Here is a 25,096-nt window from a genome sequence, read left to right as displayed (position 1 = left end):
GTGTGTGTGTGTGTGTGTGTGTGTGTGTGTGTGTGTGTGTGTGTGTGTGTGTAAAAAGCATGGGGACAAAAGGGGAGGAAGAAGCAAGGGCCTTGGGATCAGACATGGACTTGAATACTTTCTCTGCTCCTTCCAGGTTCTGGGCAGATTATGAATCTAATCTTATGAGCTTCAATTTCCTCATTTGTGAAATGGGGGGATAATAATACCTACCTCCAAGCTGTTGAGAGGGTTCAAAATAAGAAAAACCTATCACGGTGCCTGGAACATATATATATATATATATATATATATTTGGCTGTGCTGTACAGCTTGTGGGATCTTAGTTCCCCAACCAGGGATTGAACCTGGGGCCCCAGCCGTGAAAGCGCAAAGTCCTAACCACTGGACTGCCAGGAATCCCCTGGAACATAATTTTTTTTTTTTTTTTCGGTACGCGGGCCTCTCACTGTTGTGGCCTCTCCCGTTGTGGAGCACAGGCTCTGAACGTGCAGGCTCAGCGGCCATGGCTCACAGGCCCAGCCACTCCGCGGCATGTGGGATCTTCCCGGACTGGGGCACGAACCCGTGTCCCCTGCAACGGCAGGCAGACTCTCAACCACTGCGCCACCAGGGAAGCCCTGGAACATATATTTTTTAACTCACTGCCATACATCTTAGTAACCCTTCATAATTTTTGGAAGATATTATCAATGGAGATAATGCTACTCTCATGGGCACGTCTGTCTGTTTTTAAATTGCTTCTCCAATGTATAATTTTGTCTTTTGCCCTGAAACTCCCCCTGGTAGTTGACTGTGGGAAGCCTGGGCTGCTTTTGCTACCCTCCGACGGCTGCAGGAATTACTGCCATGAGAGTCAGGGGTTAACAGACATGACTGTGGGTTACACAGCAGGAGACCTAGCTAAGCTGGGCTGTCGTCAGCGACAACAGAGTAAAGCTGAGCCTTAGTGAGCCTATCACAGATTTCATAATCAGAAAGTCTAGACCAGAGCTATTTGAATTTTAACAGTCACAGAACTTTTAAGTAAGTACAAGGTGTGAAGTGGCACCCTAAGCTTTTCAGTGCTCAGGGCCTTAAAATATCTGAATCCAGTCTTGAATAACTCAGTTTAAATAATTCTTTACATGTCGCATTTCCCCAGGTTTAAGACAACGTTTAATGTTAGTTTCACCAGGAAGGTGCAAAGATTTCTTGAGGCTGCCACAGCCCAGGAAGTTCCCTGCACCGACTCCAAGTCCTGTTAGTGATTTCAGTTCTGCGCTTTGGTTTTAAAAATTATTTTAACACATTTTTATCATGAACAAATGGAGAAGAAGATGGAGAACAATGTGACAAACAACCATGTAGTCACGACTGTGAATTATCAATGTTAACAAATGTTAACATTCTGCCCTATGTATTTCAAATCTTTTCCTCTCTTAAAATAAATTAGACATAAAAAACAGAGCACCCTTTGTAGCACTTGATTGCTAATATTTTTTATCTTGTTTGCTAATATTTTCATGTGTGTTTGTGTAATCACCGGAGCTGTAGGGTAAGCATTGAGAAAACATGAGTTTGCTCACCTTGGGGTCCTGACCCAGGCCCCGGCACAGTTGCTGGCACAGAGTAGATGCTCAATAGATTTTTGTTGAATGAATGAATGAGTGAATAAAGCTTCTTTTTTCTTTGTTATCCTCCTTCATATCTCCACGTACCCTTTCCTCACTGGTGTTTCGTTGGCTAATAATGGACAATTCTTACACTTAGCTCAGGAATAGAATTCAAATTACTGTGTAAAATATATTGGTTTTGAAACTTACACAATCAGGTTTTTTGGAGATAAATTAGAAAATGTTGCTAAACTGAAAGAAGGAATAAACCTGAATCCTCCTTTCAAAGATAACAAGCTTTATGGTTTAAAACCCTACAAAAATGGGATCATTAATGCATATCCCCTTTTATAACTTGCATTTTTCACTGAATTTATTATGCACACCTTTCTGTGTCATAGTTCCTGCTAAATATTGTAATAATTGATGTCTTCTTAGTAGTCTGTCACTTCTACGACCCTGGGAGGACTGTCTTGTGAAGGGACATCCGGCTCTCACAGGGGCCAGTTTGGGTGGGAGAGTGAGAGTGCTTCTGGGTCACCCCTCGTGCACTCGGTGGACACGAGTCTCTCTGGCCGGACTCTCTCTAAGGAGCCTGTGAGTTTCCTAGCTGAGTGCTGGGCTGGGAATTGCTTGAATATGCTTGTGAACCAGCTAATTTTCAAAATTGCAGGTGGAAATACTACTCTTTTCTTGGCCTATAGACAGTCTGGTACAAGCTTTTAGGAATAAAAGTTTTTACAGTCAGAAAGCCAGAAAGTGCTGGGTTTAAACCTTAGGTTGGCCACTTGTTAGCCTTGTGGCCTTGGGCAAGTTACTAAACCTCTCTGAGCTGCACATGTCATCACCTATAAGTGCAGAAAATGGGACTTGCCACATTAGCCTGTTGTTGGAATAGAGTTAATGTATGTGAAGGGCCTGGTTCACTGTAGGTGCTCAGTAAATGTTTCCCTTCCTGATAAACCAAACCCAAATTCTCTCTAAGAAATAGCTTGCAATATTACCTCGAAATATCTCTTTGAAAGGAAACATAACAGATACATAAATAAAGGTATTTATATTATAGATGTTTATAATATATTTATAAATGCATATAAGATAGATTTATATATTGTACGTATATAATATTTATATTATGAATAGATAAATATATAAAGAACTTGAGCCAGAACCAAGTGGAACGCTGCCGTTCCCTGAACACTAAGAACTGGACGGGCATTTTGCTGTGGCTTCGGGCTCTGTCCTGTGAGTTGTGCCTATTCCTCTCCCAGGTCAGCTCCGCTCTGCCGAGGAGGCTGGAGAGTGTGAGAAGAGAATCCGAGTCACTTGGCAAAAGCATCGATTGAGCACCTCATGTGTGTGGCCTTCTGCTCACGGGGCCCCAAGGGCGTCCTCCGCCCAGCGTCTGGCTGGAAATGGGGCAGACTCGCAGGCGGGAGGTGACCTGGCCCTGCCATTGAGGACACAGCTCAGCCCTATAAAACTTTCGGTCAAGAACTTTGGAGACATCGAGACAGTTCTCCCGACTTGCAAGATGAGAATAGAGGCCTAGAGAGATGTAGAGACTTCACTGAGGTCACTCAGCTCATTAGTGGCCGATCTGGGTAGACCAGAGCCCAGCTTCCACCACTGTCGCTGCCCCATTTCCCTTAGTGTAGAGACTCTATTAGAGGGCTTTATTTTTAGGGGGTTAACGGTTTTATTTTTGCTGGCTTTATTCTCTACTTAAAAGTTAAAGTTTACCCCATGTACCAGGGTCTTTAATGGGACTTTAAAATTCACATTTAAGGGCAAGCCAGTCTCTAGAAGGTGCACTGAAGCGCCGTGTTGTGGGCAGTGGTTCTTAACGGGGTTGATTGTCTCAACAGGGGACACTTGGCGACGTCTGGAGACAGTTTTGGTCATCACAGCAGAAGGGTGGAGGATGAGGACCTGCTGGCCTCAGAGAGTAGAGACCAGGGGTGCTGCTCACCAGAGGATCACAGGACAGTCCCACAGCAAGGACTGCGCAGCCCCAAATGCCGGCAGTGCCACATTGATGGGGCGGCGGCAGCCCTTTCCTCTGTAGCCTTCTCTTTTGACTTGGTCAGGTTCCCTCCGGGAAACCCATCCATGCCCAGACCTTTGGGGGCAGGGTGGCTGGGACCGGGCGTGCTCAGTAAGCTGACTTACAGGTCAGCCCAGCTGTTTTTAACCTAGTATCTCGGTATATGAAGACTGCCGTCTGCAGGGTGGGCAGGCAGAAAGCCCGGACTGCTTGGGCTTAAGCCAGGGGACTTGAGTGTGTGGAGGTGGGGAGTGTTTAACGCTCCTTATAAACCTGAAGCAACTCTTCTGCGGGGGGCTCCATTCTGCAACCCCACCTTCAGTGGCCCCGGCGGTGCAGTGAATTCCCGAGCCTTCCCGCATCCTGCACGGAGAATAGATTTACTTCTTATAGGCGGTCAGGGCTCCACTGTCTCTGGCCTAAGGCAATTACTCATCTGCTTTGCATCTTCCAAAGTGTTGTCGCGGCCCCTGCTACTCCTCTCCATCCATGCTCACGCCCTTGTTAATGCCTTTGCTGTCCTTTCAGTCAGGTTGGGGGAGGGAGCAAAGAGAACCATGTGTGTTGAGTCCATCATCTTAAACCAGGAGGTGTGTCCTTATGAGTTGGAAAACTAGATTTCATTAAAAGCTTTGCCGTGTGTGGGGCCTCTGGGGAAGGCAAAGAGCTGGCGAGCTGGAGCTCTTCTGGTGTGAGTCGCTGGAGGCGGAATTGAAGGGCGCACCAGATGGGGTAGGGGAGCTCTGCGACCTTGATCTCGCTAAGCCTCAGGTTCCCTGCGTGTATAATGTGTAACCCTGCCCTGCCCATAAAGGTGAAGTAAGGGTGCGGATGTAGACGAGCAGAGAACACCGTAAAGGGCTGTGATCTATTACCGTCATCCTCCTGGGTGGACATCCCTCTCGCCTCCACTAGGCGTGATCAAGGCGAGGTGTCACGTGGCACACGCCAGAATGTGACTGTCTGGTGATGGGCTTACCCAGCACGTGAGCATGAGTACCGACTGCCTCGTTCTCTTGCCAGAGGTCTCCAGTTTGGTTGGCAGAGTGGTGACCAGCTGGCCAATTGGACGGGGCTCTTTAATGTCATGGACGACCCAGCAGTGCAGAGTGGCAGTGACTCCAGCTCCAGGTACAGACCCCGGCGAACGACCAGGGAAGCTCATCCCAGGGTGACCCTGCATCCCCTGCCCCATGGCCTACCCCCCAGGGCTGCCCTCAGGGAAGAAGCAGTCTCAGCACAGGGGCCCAGAGCTCACTTTGGGATCCTGCCTTGTCTGCTTTGACAGGAGGGGTGAGGGCTAGAACCCAGCCAGAACAAAGCAGGGACTCCTGGGCCCCTCTCTTTTGGGGTGGGGGCTGGGATGGGGGCTGGAGAGGGAGTCTGGGTCTCCAGCCTCCATTTGAGATGGGGGCAACATTCCACCCCTGCTGCAAGGCTTCCGGATACCAGGCCACGGGTGTGTGTAGGTTTGTAGGGGGTGAAATCAGGGTGGGTGAGTGTCGTGGGCTCCCTGTTCCTCTGCAATCCCACTGGACAGGCCATCCCTACTCTGCCCATCTGTAAGGCTGACCTTGGCTGGGGAAGAACGTTTTCATCAAGATACGATGCTGAGGGCTTCCCTGGTGGCATAGTGGTTGAGAATCCGCCTGCCAATGCAGGGGACACGGGTTGGAGCCCTGGTCCGGGAAGACCCCACATGCTGTGGAGCAACTAAGCCCGTGCGCCCCAACTACTGAGCCTGTGCTCTAAAGCCCGTGAGCCACAACTACTGAGCCTGCGTGCCGCAACTACTGAAGCCCACGTGCCTAGAGCCTGTGCTCCGCAACAAGAGAAGCCACCCCAATGAGAAGCCCGTGCACTGCAACGAAGAGTAGCCCCCGCTTGCCACAACTAGAGAAAGCCCGCACGCAGCAACGAAGACCCAACACAGCCAAAAATAAATAAATAAATTTATTTAAAAAAAAAAAGATACAATGCTGAGAATTGACAGTCTACCACCACGTGGTTATTTCTTCTTGATCGGCTGTAGTGTTTGGAGTTAAATAAGTCATTAAGGGCACTCTGTATATTCCGGAGTAGGAATTCAGAAACTATTTGTAGAATGAATGAAAATGGAATATTCTCAGGCAGGGCACACTCATTGCGGGGGGCAGCGGGGAGCATTGCGGGGAATTTTTCTGATAAGACGGGATGCTCTCTCTGCTTGGAGCTGGGTGTGGCTGGAACTTCCCAGCTAAGGGTTTCCTGGGGCTAAGTTGTTTGTTTCCTTAATTTTTGCATTTATAAGTATGGGCTAACTTTCAGATCAGTTTCCCTGGGAAAGAGGCCTGAGTTTTCATTGCTGTTAATTTTGACACCAAAACATCAAATCGATCCTGCAGAGGAGAAGTAGCATGTTTTTCAGGGACCTCAATACATCTGATTTTGTTCAATGCTTTGAAAAAGAAAAGATGTGGCTCCAGTGTCGGCAGCTGTTTGGGAAGGTGTCCACAGACAGGCCTTGGGCTGTGGTGGGTGGCCTCAGGCCGTGGCCTGGGATCAAGGTCTTATTCTGGCCTTTTAGGAGCCCAGTTCTTTCCACATATGCGTGGTGGGAGCCCTGGCCAGCCGCTTGGCCCCTGGGATGTCACCCAGTGAGTGACAAGTCCAGAGTTGTCTGTTCCGTATGTTGAGCCTCCAGTGTTGGTCCTTCTGCTGTGTGACCTGCCCATACGGGGGGGGTGGTCTAGATAAGTCTTCAGGTGTCTCCCTGGGAAGGACTCCTTGAAGGGCTCACCGAGAGGTTTTGGCTAGAAGGTGCTAACAAATTGAGCAAGACAGAGCAGCCCCTGGAGGCCATTCTGGGCAGATGTCTTGTGCAGGGGCTGCACGAATTCTAACTTTTCCTCCTGCCAGCGGCTTTGTTCTCTCTGCCCTTTTCCTGCAGTCTTGTCTCTAATTTCTCTACCTATCTCACCCCACCTAGCCTCTCCTCTCCCTTTCTTCCTGTCACCCGTTCTTTGTCCACTTTTCTTTCTCAGCCCCTGTGTTCTGCCTCTCTCTTCCTCCCTCTCATCTCCCTTCCCCTTTATCCTCTCTCCCTCTCTCAGCAACTCAGGCCAGCCTTCCCTTCCCTGTCTCCTGGGGTCCCTCAGGGCCAGAGACACCTCTGGCATCTGTCAGGTGCCCTTTATTCAACATTGTTACCAATTGAGTTGATTTCCTTCCAGAGAGCCGCCATTTGACCAAGAGCTCCCTTAGCCACTGAATAAATGTGATGGCCACACATTCCAAGTTCTTCTGGGACACTTCCAACTCATATCCCAATTTCCAGTTGACCCCCAAACTCCCCACATATGTGGGAAAACATGGTATGTATTTCACACGTGTAGAAAATAATGGTTAATGTAAGTAGAACTGACCTGTATGTTGGTGATTCTTTTCCTTGGCGTGGGAGCAGCTTCTGCCTTCTTTAAAACGGGCAGGACAGCTCCTGGCAGCAGACGTGCAGGGCTGGGGGGAGGACCTAATGACACCATGAAAAGGGCTCTGCAGAGTGAAAGTGCATCATCCCAGCGGACAGCTCTCTGTGCCTGCAGTACGGGATGAGCTTTGTGGTGTTGTTCACCTACTGAATAATTCAGCGTATGCCATATTTTGCTATCCGTAGCTGTGTGGTATGTTGAAGCGTGGCGCACCTGATGTCATTTTTTATTAACACTGTTGGAAGGGAAGTCAGGAGGCACCATTTATAACAGAGGATAAAGAGGGGCAAAAAAAGCAATGACTCATAAGTTGAATACTCAACCAGGAGCCACAAGAAGGAGCAGGTCCAAATGATCCGTCTGGAGCACTCCGAACAGGACCGCAAAGGAAATCCAGGCCAGATGGTGCTCATAAAGGCTGTGGCCACGTCTTCACTTTGGACATAAGCTGGGGGAAGTCCAGACCCAACTGGAAAGTGTATGAGTTACAAAATATACATTGACATATGGCTTTATTGATTTCAAGTCTAGATCTAAAAGCATCCAATAAGCATCCCTAGGAGAAGTGCTTTAGTGAACAGATAGGAATAATTGTTAATCAGCCAATGCTTCTATTTAAGTGGGTGCTTTGAAAAAGCAGGAAGGTCTTTGAAGACAGCTCTCATCATGTTCAAATTATGTGTTTATGTTTCTGTCTCCCAACCTAGACAGTGATGGTGCTTCTCCATCTTTGAATTTTTAGCACCCAGCATGGCACAGGCTCAACAAATGTTAATTGAATAAAAGAATGCATTAAGCAAGAACATAGTAAAGACTTTTGTTAAGAACGCAAACTTCAATGTCAGTGTCCTGGAATTCTCCCTTAGAGATTTATTCCTTTGGATTAAACCTTGTCTTCTGGCACTGTCTTTGAAAATTAATCCCTGAGGAAGGGAAACACTTTGGAATCAAAAACTCATTCACAGTTTGGAATGACCAGAGAATTTTTTCTCTTGAGAAAAGCAGGTAGTAAGGAAGTCTGAGAGTTCTGGGTGGCAGGGTGGGAAAGGGGAAACTGATAGTGGAGGAGGGGTATGTAGGAAAATAGAAGGCAATGAAGGCAGATGATGTACTTTTGCAATAACTGACTGAGAACTACACCCCACCAAACCACCCCCACCACGGCGCATGGTGATTCTGGAAAGGGTAGATAGGGGAGGGGAAGGGGAGGGAGGACACTTGTCCTGTCAGCCCACTGCTTTGACCTCTCCAGCCTGGCCAGCTGCCTGCAAGACCAGTGACCACCTGGAGGGCAAGGCGAGGCACAGCACCCGTCTGTCCTGCAAAGTGGATAGGCAGTGTTGCCTCCGCTGCCTCAGGACATCCCAAGGAAAGGTCCCCCAGTCACAAGGGCTGAGGGCAGCTGAGGCAGGAGTCCCCAAGGGGCTGACTCGCAGCCTGGCTTGTAGCCGCAGCTCAAAAGGCTTCACTCAGCTTCTGCCAAATGGATCCTGTTCCATATCCCAGCCCTTGTCCTCCTGCCAGGATCCACCTCCCACTAGGCCTCCTCCTTGAAGCCTTCCCTGATAGCCCCTTTCACTCTGTGTTCACTCTAAGATGTGTCTGCACAGAGGGCTATTTCTATCATTACGCAGGCAGAGAACTCTCCAGCAAGTGCACACGAACCACTCTGTGTTTGCTCGGGCATTCCCCAGACCTCGAGGAGCCTCCTACCCTGGGGAGCTGGGCTGGACTGCCTGTGTATGCAACTTCAGGGCCCTCCGGACACGATAGCTTCAGACACAGCCCACAGGCGGCCTGGCTGGCTGGCCTCCTCAGCCCCTCCCCCCAGGGTGCACACAGCCTTGGCCCCCTGGTCCGAGATGGATGGCAGGAGATGGCTTGCAAAGACAGCTCGAGGAACACTTGTCTCTGAGGTCTAGGGCTGAGCTGGCCCAGACTGTCGCCCGCCCAAGCTGTCTGTTCCCAGGACAGCATTTTCCCTGTGCTGCTGGGCTTCTGACTGGGGTGCTGGGGACTTTGTACAGAGGAAGGTGGCACCAGCCACAGGAGTAAAGGGCAGGCCCCAAACTGGTGACACAAAAGCCTCTTCGCTCTGTAGAACAGCAGGCCAAGTAAGCGTCAAGGCTAGAGCTTTTCTCTCTGGGTCAAGGTCTGTGTTGTGCCTAGCAGCTACTGTGCAGTATGGGGTGTGGAATCGTCATATTTCAGAGCTGGAAGGAACTAGACTGAATTCAATTTAGCATTCTGTTATGCTATATTGAATTGCTCCCTAATTGTTTCAAGACAGTGTATAATTAAGGAATAAATTGTGCGATACAAGTGCTCCAGGAGCCTAGTGTAGAAGTCAGAGGCGCTTCCATGGAGGGGCTAGACTGGCTTGGGTGTGGATGGGTGATGCCTGTGGTCGAGTGCTACCGGGGGCTGGCTGTGTGCCAGGCATGGTGCTGGGCGCCTGACACGTGTTACTGCAGTGAATCCTCACACTCAGAGCTTTGAGGTGGGTACTGTCATTGCCCCCATTTTACAGAGGAGGAACTGAGTCCCCACTTCCAGGTGTGGTGGGTGGTGCAGCTGGAGCACACCCCATGCAGTGTGACTCTGAGTCCTAGCACTAGTGGGCCATGCACGACGGAGGGATTCTTCTTTCTGGGCTGTGGACAGACATCCAAGGTTGGGTTGGGTTGGGTCCCCTCGTTTCTCCTTGCCAAGTCCTCTCAGACCGCCTGTTCCTGCCCTCAGCTCCTGGCTGTTAGACTGGACTAAAATGGCCATATTGATCTAAGTAGGTGATTACATGCATATCGTCTTCGAGTATTGTCATTAGCACTAGAGGCAAGACAATCTTTAGGGTCTTTCATCCCTTCCTCTCCTCCTTCCCACTTTTTTTTTTTTTTTGAGGTACGCGGGCCTCTCACTGTTGTGGCCTCTCCCGTTGCGGAGTACAGGCTCCAGACGCGCAGACTCAGCGGCCATGGCTCACGGGCCCAGCCGCTCCGCGGCATGTGGGATCTTCCCGGACCAGGGCACAAACCCGTGTCCCCCGCATCGGCAGGCGAACTCTCAAGCACTGTGCCACCAGGGAAGCCCCAAAGGGGAGCTTCTTAGGGCTCCCTGGTCTGGCCCAGAAAATAAGGCTGCCATGTATGTACTCTTGCAGGGAATGTGCTAGATATTGGATCTGGAGCCCTGCAGAGCTGCTGGCTGGGGAGGAGGAGTGTCAGCATGAGGCTTTGCCCCTGACCCTCCCCCTAACCTGTGCCAGGAATAACGCTCCACTGAGGTTCACGATGGAAGCAGATGAATCACAATACAATCAAGGGTTGCGCTCAGAGCGTCAGGCTTTGTAGCTTTCAGTTCTGATTTCTCAAAATAGCTCTGGGGATTCCTGTGGACAAATGAAGAAACACTGGTCCAGAGAGGGCCCTGGTCCATGCAGGGGTCTGGGTCAGGTCCCTCCACCACCCGGGAGGGGCAGTGTGTCCTGGCAGCTGTGCCCTGCTATTGTTAACAGCCAAGCCCTTCTTACCTCTCCCTGCACCTATCTGAGAAGACCCTCCAGTCCTTTGTGTGTCAGGCTGTAATTTTCAGACGTTGATTTCTGTGTGTTTGCCCTCACGGTTAGTATGGTATCTCAAGATGGCAGCTGTTCTGCTCTAAAATAGCACTGAGCTCACTGAAGGGCTGTTGGCCTTGGGAAGGGGAGGAGGCTGCTTACTGAGAAGCTCTCAAATGACCGTGGCTTATGCCGGTCAGGGAGACGGGCTGCACTGAGGTGACTAAGGACGTGGGTTCTGGGCTCTTGAAAGTGTGAGGTTCCTTTTTTAGTGCCTCCATCCACTGGCTGAATGACCCTGGGCAAGTTACTTTACCTCTTGTAGCCTGAGTCTCTGGTGTAAACCGGGGCAGTAATGCCTGCCTTTTAGGGCTGTTGGGAGGGTTAAGTAAGGCCAAGTTAAGGATCTAGTATCAGGCTACCACATACAGTTGTGCCAGGTAGGCACTGCACAAAAATACCTAGCCAAGAGGAGTTGCAATCCAGCTCACTCTCATTTGACAGGCCACGTGCCTGGCATGTGGAGAAAAAGGTGCTTTTTCCTAATTCACCCAGAGATGCCATACCCGCACTGTTCCTACCCAGTGTGGGATAAATAAACCACTCTGTGGTTCTCTGAGACTCTGCACCAGGCTTGACAGGGGCCCAGGGGTTCAGATTGCTGAGCTGGGGCAGCTTCCCTATTCCTGGGGCTGGTGGAGGTCCAAGAGGTGTGCTCTTGCATGACACAAGGACTGCCCTGGGCTCCTGTTTTCTTGAACAGCATTAGTGTCTAGGGATGAAGCGGCGTATTAGATAGAAAGCTGAATGCGTGGGCTTCATCTTGTACCAGCCAGTGGCTTCTGGGTCTCAAAGTACTGTGGCCCCTAAGGAAGGTCCCGCGGTCCTGAAGGAGCTCTGGAGGTGGGATCAGGTGAACAGGGGAGCCCTCTGTGGGGCAGGCTCATGTGGAGGGGCTGGGAGGAATGACAGAGGCAGACTCTGCACACTGGATCCTGGGCATGCTGAAACGAGGCCTCCTCAGCCCTCCAAGCGGGAGCCCAAGCCTGCGTGGGAGGAGGGGAACCAATATTCAGAACCGTTGCGGTCACGTCTTCATTTGTCTTCTCGCTTAGTAGGGACCCTCGCCTGCTGGTCAGGCAGCAGCGCTGCCCAGCTATGCCCCCCACACTCCCGAGGGCACAGAGACGGGGGCAGGATGGATGCAGCCTGGCACCAGCATTGGACTTGGCTGCCAGAAGCCAAGTGGCATCTGAGATGAGCTGGGCTCCTGATCTGAGCGGCTGGGACTATTTATACCTGTGAGGTGCCCGAATGTGGTGCCCCTCCCCTTTGAGGTGGGTAGAGATCGTCTTTCCAGAATTGAAAGAAGAGACAGTGACTAAGTCACCTTGAGAGGCTGATGGAGTCGAGGAAGTTGGAGAAACTGTTGCTCTCAGTCTGCTTGAGATATTTAGAGAGAGATCCATGATTTAAAGGGGCCTTTCTTTAGTGGTTTCCAATAGTAAGAGAAAACATAAAAATATAGAAAAAAAAAAACCAAAAAAAAAATTAAAAAAAGATATAGAAAAGTGTTTTTTAATCATTCATAATCCCATTACTCAGAGAAACCTACTATTTTTTTTTAAACATTTTTATTGGAGTATAATTGTTTTACAGTGTTGTGTTAGTTTCTGCTGTATAACAAAGTGAATCAGCTATACGTATACATATATCCCCATATCTCCTCCCTCTTGCGTCTCCCTCCCTCCCTCCCTATCCCACCCCTCTAGGTTGTCACAAAGCACTGAGCTGATCTCCCTGTGCTATGCGGCTGCTTCCCACTATCTAGTTTACATTTGGTAGTATATATTAGTCCATGCCACTCTCTCACTTCGTCCCAGCTTACCCTTCCCCCTCCCTGTGTCCTCAAGTCTATTCTCTACATCTGTGTCTTTATTCCTGTCCTGCCCCTAGGTTCTTCAGAACCATTTTTTTTTTAGATTCCATATATATGTGTTAGCATAAGGTATTTGTTTTTCTCCTTCTGACTTACTTCACTCTGTATGATAGTCTCTAGGTCCATCCACCTCACTACAAATAACTCAATTTCGTTTCTTTTATGGCTGAGTAATATTCCATTGTATATATGTGCCACATCTTCTTTATCCGTTCATCTGTTGATGGACACTTAGGTTGCGTCCATGTCCGGCTATTATAAATAGAGCTACAGTGAACATGGTGGTACATGACTCTTTTTGAATTATGGGAGAAACGTACTATTAATATCTTGTTACAGTCCTTCCCTTTTCCCATGTGTTCACGTATGTATATATAATTCGTTTTGGAGATCATAGTTTTGTAACTTGCCTTTTTCACTCAACATTATCATGAGCATCTTCCCATTACACACAAAATCTTAAGCATCATTTTTGATGTCTGCATGATGGTCAGTATCCAGACCAAAGAGGGATTTCTATGGCTTCCTCCAGAATGCCGTCCTTGGGCCTCCTGTCAGAAGCAGAATCGAGGGGTGACCCGTGTGGCAATGCTTCTTGCAGTCTTATTTCCTCAAGTCATTCGTCTTTAAAGAGTGAGATGGAGCAGCACAGCCTCCCCAAAGCATAGCGCAGATATGCTGGAGAAAGAAGCAAGGGCTGTTAGCTCCATTTCTCAGATGGAAAACTAGGCTTTAGACCCAGGCCTGGAGTGATTTTGGTGACGTGGCTGAGGTACCACATGGAGTGTTTTCAGAGTACCTGGGATTTGTTATCATCACGTGTGGTAAGACACACAGACGTGGAAATGACCGTCATGAAGGAAGAGGTTTTTATACTTACAGATCTCTAGAAACAGGAAGCACACCATGCCATGCAGGACCACACAGGAAGCACCAGAGTCAGTCAAGAAGCAGGAGGAGTGAAGGGGAAAAGTGGGCAAGAGCCATATAGGCAAAGCCTATATGGAAGGAATGGATGCGACAGGGTATGCAGACTTAAGATTGGCTAGTGTGAATAATTTCAGTGGGCTCTGGGGCAGAGGGCTGTCCCTAGTTGTTTGGCAGCTGGCCTTGGGGTGATTAGGGCAGAGGGATAAGTGGCCCTAAGTGTGAGAGGAGGAGGTGGTGGTGGTGGTTGAGTATAAGCTCTGGATTGCTTTGGTTTGTGTATGAAAGGTGTGCTCATGGGCTGTTTACCATCTCTAGGAATTGACTCATTCTAGGAGAGGCAGTCTCTCCAGGGCCAGCAAGGCCCCAGATGTCAAAGCATCAGAAACACATAGTTAATCTATGGAGTCTGCAGCAGAGATGGGTGATCAGGGACATCCCCACGTCCAAGCAGAATTCAGCATGGGCTTTATCCTCAGGGTGGTAGGGGAGAGGTTTACTAATAGCAGCAGAAGGAGGATGGCAGCCAATCCAGATGGTGGAGAACTTCCTGAGTTATTCATCTCTGACTCAGCTCTGCCATCAACTAGCTGAGGGACTGTAAGCACGTCTCTGACTCCCTGGGCATCCACTGGCAGCTCTTGCCCTTTAACGGCAGGAGAAAGGGAAAGAAGGGAAATGGACATGCCTTGGGCACTTCCTGCGTACCAGGCACTGTACTAGTGCTTTCTCTGAAATTCTCATCAATATCTTCTCTCAGCCCTGTCACAAGTGTACTGCATTTTTAATGCTGATTTTACAAATGAAGAAACTAAGGCTCAGGAAAGTGATGGGCCTAAGGTGGCTAATGAGGGGCAAAGAAGGATGTGAACCTTATTCCGAAATCCTCTCCACCTAATAGCCACTAAACACACCACACAAGACCATTTGGAATCATTGAACTGCCTAGTGATGTGCATATGAGTGATGTTGGGGATTCAGGAAAAAGGAAGACTGAGTGGAGGCTGCAGAGGAAAGGCCAGGATGGTCTTGTGAAGGCAATGGAGGGGCTGGCTGATCAAAGGGAGGTGCTGCTTGGTTTTCACTTCCTTTGAGAGTTTCTTTCTCCTGTTTGTGGATCATTAATTCATAGTATTGTTCCGGCTTGGTTAGTAAGTGGGAAAAACTGAGGGAAACTTGGGGATTGTATTTAAGTGCTGGGTGGGACTTTAGATACCACCTCTTTCAGATTATTTTTAGGAGGAGAAAAAAGAGGCCCAGAGAGGGGAAGTGATTTACCCAAAGCCACACAGCTGGTTTAGAGGCATATCCTAGAGGTGTCTGCAAGTGTCCCAACTCCCTGAGAACGCTAGGAAGCCTCCTCTTAATAATCTTCTGTGTCATTATAATCTAGAGCTTTTCTTAGTAGCATCCTGAGATCATGGCTTCAGATGACCCAGTGGATTCCAAAGGGCTTTGTGTCACTGGCTCTGGTTGCAAATGATGATCTTTGTGATAAGACACCAGACCTCACTTACTGTTATGTGACTGGAAAAATGACATGAGTTGGAGCCAAGGTCTTGGACTTTTTTGTAGCCCCAGGCTGACACCTTTGTTCTTAGTTGCAGATAACAGAATCTATTTTAGCTAAAGCAGAAAGGGATTTATTAAGGGTAGAGATAGCACAGAATCATTGGGAAAGCTGAAGAAAGACTCTAGGCTAGCTTCCAGGAATGTCTCTGCAGACTGCATTGTGAAATTGGGCCACCGTGGAAGCTGCTGCCTCTGATATAATCGCAAAGGTGCTGCCACTACTACAATTTCCAAGAGCCATGCCACCTCTGCCACATTCTGCACCAGCAAAACAATACATTGAGCTTTGTTATTCTTCTAGAACATGGCTCTGACTCAGTCTCATGCTACTGATTGTTGAACCTAAATTGCTTCAAGAACCCTAGCTACAAGGGAGTCTGGGAAATGTAGTTTTTAGCTTTCTTGTCTCTGTAGTACAAAAGGTGCAGAGGTACCAAAGACAAAGTCCCTGTGTTTGAGATACTCCTCATTTGGAAGGGGAAATAGATATATAAACAGACTATTATGATACAATGGTATCTGCTCTAATTAGGAGCAAATGTATAGAGGGACCCTGAGAGTGAGCATTAGAAAAGGCTTCCCAGAAGTGGGGGCATTTGAGCTGGGTACTGAAGGATCAATATGAGTTTGCCAGGTGAGAAAGACAGAGAAAGGTGTTGTAAAACACAAGGGAAACAGAGAAAGGAGAGTGTGATATTTTGGGGATCCTCAGTGCCTAGTTCTTATGAAATCTGCTTAAATTCTTTTAAGACATGAGAGAAAGGAGAGGATTTATTTTGTATAAATAGGAGCCAATTTGTTGTATAAAATATTTTAATATTCTAAAATATTATTTAAAATTTCTTAAATATATAATTATAATATTTTAAAAATTAACTTAAATCACATTAAAATGAAAGAACAAATATTTACAAATATAATAGTTTTAAAGTGTTAAATATTAAATTGTATTTTTAAATTATTTAAAATACCGATATTTTAAAAAGAAGCCAATTTATTGGATAAATGTCTCAATATTTCTAAAGCAGCACAGACATAAGTTTGTCTACATAAGTTAGTGAGAATATATGTGAACTAGCTGCTGCCACATTTTGGGAGGTTTGTGGGAAATGCTCAAGGACTGACTTTATTTTAAATCCTTGGTTGTGGCTTGCAGTGCCCAGCAGCAGTCCTGGGGCTCCATCCCCACCTCCTGTTCTCCAGGGCTACCTGTTGAGACGCCACTGCCCCAAGTTTAGAGAGGCTGACCCTGCAGACTTCTTGATTCTGGGCTGTCACGGGATCCCACACTCCCAGCTTAATCTGCCCAAGCATCTTCTGAAAGAGAGGCCGTGAGGAAAGGGTGCACCTGGCCTCTGCCCTGGAGGCCCCTTCTGCCTCTGTGGCCAAGTCCAGCAGTGAACTACTGTGTTTTACCTTGGTGGGAACCCTCCCCCCGACTCCCCCACCTCCCCGCCTCCGACTCCCCCACCCCCCAGGCAGGCGGATGTTCCCTGGGCTGGTGCAAACTGTCAGGTGCAACGAAGGGAGGCCATAGGGCACTTTCCAGGGGATACCAGCTGTCCTCGTAAGTGGGTGGACAAGAGCAGTCTTGACTGTATGCACTGGTTCACAACGCAGCTTTGCCACCTGCCACCCACACGACTCTGGCAAGTGAGTTAACTCCCAGAACCTCCTTGTGATAACCACTTTCCTGGTGGGCTAGTAATAAAGATTGAAAGGGAATATGATGCTGAATGAAATAAGTCAGACAGAGGAAGACAAATACTGTATGGTATCACTCATATGTGGAATCTAAAAAATAATACAAGTGGTTGTACATGCACAACAGAAACAGACTCACAGACTTAGAAGACAAACTTGTGGTTACCAAAGGGGAGAGGGAAGGGGGGAGGGATAAATTAGGAATATAAGATTAACAGATACAAAGTACTGTATATAAAATAGATAAACAAGAAGGATATACTGTATAGCACAGGAGATTATACCCATTATCTTTTTTTTTTTTTTTTCATTATCTTTTTTTAAAAAATTTTTTTTATTTTTTGTGGTAAGCGGGGCTCTCACCGCCATGGCATCTCCCGCCACGGAGCACAGGCCCCGGACGTGCAGGCCCAGCGGCCATGGCTCACGGGCCCAGCCGCTCCGCGGCACGCGGGATCCTCCCAGACCGGGGCACGAACCCGCGCCCTCTGCATCGGCAGGCGGACTCTCAACCACTGCGCCGCCAGGGAAGCCCTATACCTATTATCTTGTAATAACCTATAACGGAATATAATCTGCAAAATACTGAATCACCATGCCGTATACCTGAAACTAACATAATACTGTAAACAACTATACTTCAATTAAAAAGAAAGAAAAGTGAATGCTTCCACATAGAGTGCCGGGCCCTGAACGTGGCCCATGACAAGGGCTCAGCAGTATTGGCTTAAGTTGCTATTGTTATTTTGCGTGAAGCTGCAGAAGGTACTGCGAGGTGACTCTGACATGCCTGGAGCCAGCTGGTGTGCGAGTGGACTCGGGCCCCTCTACACTGACAGCACCACCTGGAGTGCCACCTGTTTAGCCTCAGTTTTCTCAGCTGCCAAATGGGGAGAAAGAAAGAGTCTCACCTAGTCACAGCGTGAGCATGGACATCAGTGAGCTAATGGAAACAAATGCTTTTTATAGTAGAAAAAGCAGCTTGTGTTTTTTTCAGCTATGCTTGTGGCTGTCGTTGTGTGACACTTCTCCCAAGAGGAGGAGAAAGGAGAAAAGAGCAGGAAAGGGCAGGACCAGCTGAAGACCTGTAGCCTCACTACCCTGGCTCCCAGGGCTGCCTCCATCAAGGACTGGTCAGAGGAAGAACGCAAATGAGAACATGCCCGGAGCATCCTCTTTCTCCTTCGAAGCCACCACGTGGAGCCAAACCTGCTTCTATGAAATGGGTCCATGCTTATACTTCCAGGTTGATGGAGGTGCTGAGAGTAATTAGCCACCCAGTGATGAGGCCAGAGGGCGCCAGCAGTCCTGGAAACAGACCCTCTTCAGGTCGTCTGCTGGGGTGGGCTGGTTTGCTCTATTAATTTGGCCAGATGCCACCCCTCTGACCCCGCCCCCCGACAACAAGAGCCCCGACAGGTCCCTGAAAGTCTGGCCGCTTCTCTGCGTAGTAACCTCTGTCCCTATTGGTCCCCAGGTACTTTGAATTTTACGAGGGCCCTTTTGAGTATAACTCCACGAGATGCCTGGAGCTGAGGCACGAGATCTTGGAAGTGAAGGTGCTTTCCATGTGAGTGTGGCTGGGTGGGTGGTGGGTGCAGGGTGGGGCACGTGGGGACGGGCAAGGCAGGGTGGGGTGGGGGGTGAGGGATTGGCCCAAAGAAACTGGAAACTTGCTGCATCGCTACAGAGAAAGAATTAGGTGCTTCCCCGGGGCCTCTGGCATTCGGAGAGCTCTGGAGGGCTCGATGCAGGGATGACTGTTCGTGTTTTATGAAAAACGCCAAGTTTGCAAGGTTACCTCTGGTGACTGGGTGTTCCAGTCCCCGGCTCAATTACCAGCGTCCATGGTTATCATCACTGGGCTCCTCTTGGATAGAAATCGAAGAGGGCACCCGAGTATCTTATCTGAAATTCAGTACTTTGTGGCTTAAGCATTGCCCTCTTGCTATTCGTTAAATTTTTAAAAATTATTTAAAGGTTACAACATTCAAGTGGTACAAAAAGACATACAGTGAGAAGTCCCCTTCCCACAGCTACCCCCCTCCAGTCTGCCCCTCAGAGGCCACCCATGTATCTTCGTGCATCCTTCCAGAGGGTCTGCATAAACCAGCACCCAGGGGTGGATGTCCTTTACCTTTTTTTTTTTTTATACAAATAGCCAGAGAACTGTGCTCCCCACTCCCTACCAACAGTGTAGCACCTGTGGCTCTTCTACAACCCGTGTGAGGGAAAACGCATTACGTGCTGGACCCACTAGTGTGTATGTGCCTCCCTCACAGCACTGCCATGAATTGAGAGGAATTTGTGTCATGTTGATCATGGCAGGATGTATGTTTATTTGAAAACAGTTATCACTGACCCTTGAACAACATGGGTTTGCACTGCGCAGGTGCACTTATATGCAGACATTTTTTGGGAGTAAATGCTGCAGTGCTGCTTGGTCCGATGTTGGTTGGATCTGCGGATGCCCAGGAGCCGTGGTCAGGGAGGGCTGACTGCAAGCCCTGCGCTGTTCAAGGGACAACTGCACATCTGATGTGGGAGAAGGACAGTTGATTTGGAGCCAGGCCGTGCTGGGTGCTTATGTGGACTCACGGGCCCTGACACGATCCCAGGACTTCCATCCACGGCCCACAGGCAGGAGCCACTGCTCCTTTAGCCACTTGACATGATTTCCAGGTCATGTGGGTCATTGAAAGAGCTTGGAGCTTGGGGTCAGGCAGACTTGGGATCCAAAGCTGACTCTGGGCCTTAGAAGCTCTGCATCTTTATACAAATGACTTAACCTCTTTGAGTCTTTCCTTACCTATAAAAATGGGGACACAATTACCTACTTTTAAGGGTTGCAGTAAAGACTAGCTGAAGTAACATATGTGAAATAGAGAGCCCAACAGTGCACGTCTACAGCAGCACACGTAATAGGTGCTCAGTAAATGTGAATGTGCCCTCCCTCTCTCCTCCCTCCCCTTTCTTTCCGTTTTGGAACCAGCAGCAGCTTTTCTGGGCTGACATTCACAGACTCCATCAGCTCAGTAGTGCGGGAAAGCTCCGGGGATAAGGCCAAACGTCCAGCTGGGATCAGCTGCGTTGTTCACGGTCCTTGTTCTGTTCGAGGGTCTCTATAGCTTCTAGAGGGACCGCAGGAGGCAGCTCACCCTCTGTCCATCCCACCCAGCCCTGAGCGGAGCACATTATGGAGGGCGCTAGGAGTTAACCAGGCCAAGAGGATTCTAGACTGAGGGGACAGTCTGTGCCAAGGCCTGTGTCAGGAGAGGCCCACTGTGTCCCAGTCTCTGAGAGCTGGCCTGAGGGGCAGCAGGAGCCATGTCCCTGGAGGAGCAGGCAGGGCTGGACCTTGTGGAGCCTTGCAGTGTGGACCGGGATTTAGATTTTATCCTTTTCTTAGGTCCATGGACACCCATGGGAAAGGTTTTAAACAAGTGGGGGCGGGGGGAGGATAGTGTGATTGGTGTTTGCTCTGCCGAGGAACTGTGACTTAGTGATGAAGACGTCTGTCCAGCCCGCAGGCAGGAGCCAAAGGTATGAGCAGAGGGCCTTATCTTTTCTCAGAACTCAAAGATCTCGGCCCCTTAAATGTCTCGCTGGGGACAGCCGGAGCACTCTTCACTGAGAGCATACCTTAGAGTTTTCAAAGGGTAAAGAATTAATCTTTTAAATTATAAAATGCAGACAGTTTCTTCATGGTTACTTCAAGATCTAGACAGGAAGTCTGAGAGACCCTATAAATGGGCCATCCTTCTGTCACATGGCATCCCTCTACCCATATATTTTCTCTGCATTAGTATAAGTCCTTGTTTTGGTTTGCTATGGTTCCCATAACAAAGTACCACAGACTGGTGGGGTTAAACAACAGAACTTTATCTTCTCACAGTTCTGGAGGCTGGAGGTCTGAGATCAAGGTGTCGGCAGGCTTAGTTGCTCCCGAGGCCTCTCTCTCTGGCTGATACGTGGCCATCTTCTCTCTGTCTTCCCAGGGTCTTCCCTCCGTACCTGTGTCCTAACTTCCTCTTCTTATAAGGACATCAGTCATATTGGATTAGGGCCCACCCTGGTGATGTCATTTTAGCTTAACCACCTCTTAAAGGCCTTACCTCCAAATAGAGTCACATTCTGAGATATTGGGGTTTGGGGCTCAACATATGAATTTTGAGGGAGATATAATTCAGCCCATAATAATTCTTATCACAGCTTCCATTTAGGGACCATATTAGAAGTTACCGGGCCCTTTGTTTCAAGCCTAAGTCTTGAACATTGCGGGGTGTGATGGGAACCTCATTTCCCCCCATGATCTGTGGCCACCCTTTGTCCCTGGTCAGGGACTTGTGTTGGTGACAAAAGGTCCTCTGCGTGTTTGGCTCTACTTGTCTCTGCCTTTGGGGCACCCTCTCGGTTCTCCTGAGCTGAGCGGCCATCCCAGCTGGCGACCTGTGAGCTTTACCCCATCTGTCTCTTCCATGTCAGTTGCCCTCCATGTGGTCCCCTGGCCCTGGAGTCTTGGCGCTGGTGGTACTGGGGGTCTGAGAGGAGAGAGGCCGGGCTGTTCACGGGGCATGTGAGCCTGCTGGGTCATCAGGGAGCAGTGATACCAAGTGATATCTTTCCTGAGTGAGTCCTCAAGCTGAGGTCAGTGGGCTCCCCCAGGGCTGGAATCGGAGAAGCCAGAGGCTGGTCTCTAATCCGACTGTTTCTGCTGCTACCTGGGCACCTGTGGGCGTTACTGTGCTCCAGCCCAGAGCCAGGAGTGGTGCTCACGGCGGAGACCCTGAGTCATCCGGAAAAGGTTAGATCTCCATCTGTGAATGGAAGGGGCTGGACGGACGTGCCCAGAGGCCCTTCCGGTACATGAACGTCAGCTGGCATTCCATCTGAGGAGACAGTGGGGTGTGTGATTCATCTGGGAATGATTCTGACCCAAAATTGCTCCAGTCAATGGTAAAAATCAGTCAGCTGGAAAATTCCCACATGGTAAAGGCCTCGTTCCCAGACAATATCCAATACAACGAGGATTTACTCTGTGATGATTTGTTACGAAATCACATTGTCCCTAATACTTGTAAAAATTATTTATGCTGACTTTTGTCATTCTAGGGCCTCTTTATTTTTAAGCCAATTGCTGCCTGTGCTCACACACTGATGGGGGCCATGCCTGGGACCTCACCCTTGGTGTCTCCTGCCACCGCTTCCCCATCTTTCCGGGCCGGGGAACCCTGCACAGAGCCCTGTACTGAGACCAGGAGAGAGGCTGGGAGCAGGGCTGGCTGGGCAGAGCTTTCAGGGCTGGATGTCCCTTTGTGCCCACACTTTTCTGAGTCTTGTTGCCTGACCCTACCCAGGCTCAGGACGTGTCTGTTAAATGAGTGAGAAAGTGGACGAAACCTAGGTGGGAACAGAAGAGGCCATGGCGGAAAAGGGGGAGAACAGTGAGGGAGAACGAGATGAAGGTGAGCATCTCCTGCACACGACTAGAAAACTCAGGTAGAATACAAAAGTTTATAATAATAAAAAGCAAAGGTCCCCTTCCCCACAGCCTCTCCCCCAGGCCTGCTACTCGGCTGTTTCTTCTGGGAATTACCTTGTACCTCTCAGTCCTATGCGTGCCATGTATGCCGTGTTTAGCATTCACTGACGTCCTGGTGTGGTGGGTGAGGATTCAGCTCCCTTACCCAGCCCAAACCATTCCCCCCACTTTTCCCAGTTGAGGGGTACTGCTATTTTTAGTTCTTCTATCTATAGATCGCCTAAGTAACCTATTTTTTGTTCTACCAAATGTTGGCAGTATCTCTTGATCCTGTACTTTGTAAGATGAGGCTATTAAAATTACCCCAACTTTTTAATTCCAGCCTCTGGCTTCAGTCATCCGTGAGTTTACCTTTAGAATGTCAAGGCTGATAACATTTACATTCTATTTGTAACCATAGCAAGCCTCTTTGGGGCCTGCTATGGGCAGACTCTAAAATTTGAAGATCAGAAAACAGTGATTCTCATCTCTTTTCCTATTCATTTTTCCCCCTTTTTTTCTCGAGCTTCTAGTCATCTTTTCCCTTTGAACACTTTGTCTCTATCATGCCCCCCCCCTTTTTTTCCTGCCTGTCCATCGACCAGGCATTCCCCCAGGGTTTCCCCTCATCCTCTTTCTCCATCCTGGACAGGCTGCTCTCTTGGTGGGTCACACACTGTTGTCACTTCCCTTCTCTGCCTCCGTAGGTTAGATTCACCTGGAGCTGCTTCTTTCTTGGTTTACTCCTTCATTTTGCTTCCACCCATCTTCAAGTAAATTCCCCCCAAATAGTGGGTGGAAGGTAAGGGTTTGAGTCCTTCTGTGTCTCCATGACCTAATTCTTCTCTTAATTTTTGGTTTGGTGGGGTTGATATTTTAGGTGAAAATCATTCACCCACAGAACGCTGAAGACCTTCTCCATCATCTTCTGGTATCCGGGGCTGTATGAGCACGGTACTAGTTGTTCCTTTGGAGGTGAGGTGACCTGTTTTCTTCTGTCCGGAGTCTTTACAGATCATGACAGTTCTGGAATAGCCCGATGGTGGACCTCAAGATACACGCTCATGGAGACCTCTTAATCTGGAGCTCACTCCAAACCCTTGAACTTTCTCTTGGATTTCTTCATATTTCCTCCTCTCCAATTTGCTCCACTTCGTCTTTCCGGTACCTCTAAGGGTGGTATTCTTCTGGATTGCTCCTCGAATATCTTTTAATCTCATCTTTTCTATCTCTTTGCCCTTTGTTTCTATTTTCTGAGAAATTCCTTGACTTTACCTTCCAACTTTTCTAATGAATTTTCGTTTTTCCCCAAGAGCTCTTTCTTTTTAGATTGTTCTCAGAGCAATCTAGTCTTTTTTTATCCCTCTTCTGGAATATTAGTCATGTCTTGGGTGAAAGGAGGCAAGTGGCTGGCTCAACCCTTCATCTTAGAGTAAAGGTGATCTGTGCCTTTGTAAAGCAACTTATAAAATTTTTTTATACATATTGCCTCGTTTGATCTTTCTGACAACCTTTGAGATCAGCAGAGCAGAGGTTATATCTGTCTTACAGATAAAGCAGCTGAGTCTCAGAGAGATTAAATGACTTGTCTGAGGTCATATTGCCAGTGAGAGATGGAACCAGGATTCCAGGCTGGATAGCCAGGCCCCGACCTGGATCCAGTGTGTGACAAGGACATTGGAGGCACAGAGGATGGGGCCTGGACACTGGTAACAGTTGAACTTGGGACCCTGGCCTTCAGTGTTGCCAAGGTTGTGTTTCTGGAGGGGTTAGAGGCATTGGCTGTTCAGGGTGCTGCCCTAGGGGCCTGTGGGTTGCAGGGAGTGAGGGAGGGCAGCAGTGGGTGAGCAAGGTTGCCGCTGTGTAACGGCAGCTCTCCTCCAATGTCACATGAGCTAAATAAGCAAGAGCTGCTGTGGGGGGTTTGGGAAAGCTGGAAGGAAGGCATCAGCATGAGAGGAGGGACTCCTTCCAGCTCTTTAAAGCTGCCAGGCAGGTTCCTGCCCCAGGGCCTTTGCACTCACTCCTCTCTGCCTGTAATACTCTTTCCCCAGATGTTTGTGTGGCTCACTCATGCATCATTTCAGTTCTTTGTGCAAGGTTCCCCTCTTCAGGGAAGGCTTCCCTGATCAACCCATCTGAAATAGTCACTTTTCAACCCCTGATTCATTTTTCTTTTTTTTTATTATTTCTTTTTTTCTAAATTGAAGTATAGCTGGTGTACTATATTATATAAGTTACAGGTGTACAATATAGTGATACACAATTTTTAAAGGTTATAGTCCATTTATAGTTATTATAAAATATTGGCTATATTCCCTGTGCTGTATGATATATCCTTAGAGCCTCTTGCTTCATTTTTCTTTTTTTTAAATGGATTAATTTGGTTTTTTGTTTGTTTTCTGGACTGCACCGAGCGGCTTGTGGGATCTTAGTTCCCCAACGAGGGATTGAACCCGGGCCCTCGGTAATGAAAGCATGGAGTCCTAACCATTGGACCACCGGGGAAGTCCCTTGCTTCATTTTTCTTTGTAGCACTCACCACTCCCTAACATGACATTAAATATCTGGGTTTGTTTTTTTTCTGGTTGTGGTAAAAATACTTAACATGAGATCTACCCTCTTAAATTTGTAAGTGTCCAATACAGTATTGCCAACTGTAGGCATTAAGTTTTACAGCAAATCTCTAGAACTTATTGGTCTTACATAACTGAAACTTCATAGCAACTCTTCATTTCTCCTTCCCCGAGCCCCTGGTATCTATCATT

At 48.5% G+C, this 25,096-nt stretch overlaps 1 protein-coding gene across 3 annotated transcripts in view; it reads left to right on the top strand.

Annotated features, from left to right (window-relative positions):
* The window catches only part of ST8SIA5 (ST8 alpha-N-acetyl-neuraminide alpha-2,8-sialyltransferase 5), a 62,409-nt gene that overhangs the window by 23,762 nt on the left and 13,551 nt on the right, over nt 1–25,096 (top strand). Inside the window, exons 2-3 of one of the 3 annotated variants that reach the window (XM_027118853.1) lie at nt 4,666–4,773; nt 18,285–18,377. The exons of 1 other annotated variant lie outside the window; for it this stretch is intronic. In XM_027118853.1, the coding sequence (XP_026974654.1) occupies nt 4,666–4,773; nt 18,285–18,377 (201 nt within the window). The remainder of the gene's footprint in view (nt 1–4,665; nt 4,774–18,284; nt 18,378–25,096) is intronic. One more of the 3 variants, XM_027118854.1, reaches the window with a different exon arrangement.

The sequence above is a fragment of the Aethalodelphis obliquidens genome, unplaced genomic scaffold (assembly GCF_003676395.1).
Source record: "Aethalodelphis obliquidens isolate GAN/ISIS:26980383/991018 unplaced genomic scaffold, ASM367639v1 scaffold19, whole genome shotgun sequence".
In the NCBI taxonomy this organism is placed as follows: domain Eukaryota; kingdom Metazoa; phylum Chordata; class Mammalia; order Artiodactyla; family Delphinidae; genus Aethalodelphis; species Aethalodelphis obliquidens.
Note: the sequence above shows the minus strand (reverse complement) of the source record. Positions and strands in the feature narration are given on the sequence as shown.